The 2148-nt window shown below is 46.7% G+C and overlaps 1 protein-coding gene across 1 annotated transcript in view; it reads right to left on the bottom strand.

The window, feature by feature from the left end:
• Positions 1-278: 278 nt before the first annotated feature.
• Positions 279-2148, bottom strand: part of LOC135089080 (protein dimmed-like) — a 2605-nt gene continuing 735 nt past the window's right edge. The window contains exon 1 of the mRNA XM_063984725.1: positions 279-2148. This exon is cut by the window's right edge and continues 735 nt beyond it. Within this exon, the coding sequence (XP_063840795.1) occupies positions 1286-2092 (807 nt within the window). The 5' untranslated portion in view covers positions 2093-2148 and the 3' untranslated portion in view covers positions 279-1285.

Here is a 2148-nt window from a genome sequence, read left to right as displayed (position 1 = left end):
GCTGCTGCTGCTGTTGCTGCTGCTGCTGCTGTTGCTGCTGCTATAACTGCTACTACTACTACTACTACTATTACCACTACTACTACTACTACTACTACTACTACTACTACTACTTTTATCAGCATCATCTGATGGCCATCACTGTGTAAAATAACTACATAATATATGGATATAATACAGAGTATTTATATTTAGAATGAATTATTTTAATATTCATATAAAAATCAACGAACAGAAATAGTTTTTGGCGTAATTTCCGGACGTGATACATATCTCTGTGTAATTCATATATACAAAAATATTTAACGAAAATAAATAGTGTGTTCTATATCACAATGGCAGCGGCTGTGTCGGCTCACCTACCCTTCACTATCAACAATAAAACACTCTCAGTAACAATTCTAACACAACAATTAACAAAATACAATCATTAATAAGAGGCGAACAACAACGACCTCTCTAAATTAACTGTGAATTAGTATTTATATAAAAATCTGTATGTATATAAAATGTGATGCATTGACTTGAGTTCGGTGGCTTGAGTGGCCAAGGCGCCAAGCGCGAGGCACCAGCTGCCGGGCACCTCGCCTGCCCTGGCCAGGGAACAGCGGCCTGCGGCTGTCAGGCTGCTGGGGGTAATACTGCTGCAGGGCTTCTTGACACACACACACACACACACACACACACACATTGTTTTGCTGGAAAACACGCACACGCAAGTGCGCCCGCGCGTGTACACACACACACACACACACACACACACACACACACACACACACACACATTTCTTTTTGCTGCAACGCAAAGAATAAAGTAGCAATATTATATAAACCATGCCATAATAAAAACACTTCTTACTGGTAATTACATCCAAATGTGTACTTGTAGAGACTAACAGCATGTCAGTATTCTATCCGTTACCGAGGACACACCAACACTGAATTCATCACCAGCTGTCCTCACACGCTTTGCACTCCGGTGACACGCAGTTACAGATGCACATTCTACTCAGCAGCACTGAGTCACCTTTGAAAAATAATTCAAATCAATTTAAAGTTTTCTAAAGTTTTCACTCCAAGTAACTCGTTTATTTTTAATGAATAAAATAAACATTTGTTGATTAGTAAAATGTTAATCCTCGCATTATGATGCCAGATTGATTTCAGTCACTCGCCTTTATATCAGCACTCAACTTGAGCATCAGGAGAGACGAAAGCAAGAAAATGTAACTATCATCTTGATGCAGCGCATCGGGCACTCGCTGAGCAACCTCGGGAAAGGCAGCTCAGCACACCTCCCGGGCACTTTCTGCCCGGACAGCAGCTGCCTCGGCATCTGCTCGTCTCAGAAGCTCAGCCAAGGCTGTGATGTAGGTCTGTGCCATCTGCAGAGTCTCAAACTTGGAAAGCTTTCTGTCATTTCCAAGCGCAGGCACCACCTCTCTCAACTTCTCAAAGGCGTCGTTCAGGCCATTCATTCGTCGTCGCTCCCTTGCATTGGCTGCAAGTCTTCTTTTGCGAAGAGTTTCGTTACCGACGACTTTAGGAGGACGACGACGGATCCTGAGCGGTTTGTAGTGAGTCACCAGAGACGGCGTTGTTTCTGGAGGAATAAAGTGTTCTCCCGGATGATTGGGGTCAGCCTCGACGGCCGTCACCTGAAGGGAGGCCCAGTTGGCCGGCGGGACAGAGATGCCGTTGTTGTAGGTGTAGGGGGGGTTGAGGCTGCTGAGGTCAGTGGTGGCAGGGTAAGCTGCTTGGTAATACTCCAGGTTGGGGTAAGCCTCATTCACCAGGTCTGTCTTGTGTTCCTTGGTGAGCCCTTGACCTGGAGCTTCGGAGCCGGGCGAGCACTCCGAGGCCAGGTCATCGGGAGTGGAGCTGTGGTAGCCATCACTGCCTCCGCCGTCCACACAGCCGTGCAGAAGATCGTGTGGTGGGTGCTGCGTCTCTGCTGGATGGGGCGCAGCGGCCCTCTCCAGCTTGGCCGGCAGGCCCGGATCACTTCCAGCCTGGTAGTTGAATTCTCCGATTGTGTAATACTGCGGACACAAGCCTCGATCTAACCAGTATTCCCCGGCGTGAATTGACATCACGAATAGTCTCTCAGTTTTTACTTCAGGGTTTTCTCAATCACAAACTATCAGAA

Source organism: Scylla paramamosain, chromosome 1 (assembly GCF_035594125.1).
Source record: "Scylla paramamosain isolate STU-SP2022 chromosome 1, ASM3559412v1, whole genome shotgun sequence".
Taxonomy (NCBI): Eukaryota; Metazoa; Arthropoda; class Malacostraca; order Decapoda; family Portunidae; genus Scylla; species Scylla paramamosain.
Note: the sequence above shows the minus strand (reverse complement) of the source record. Positions and strands in the feature narration are given on the sequence as shown.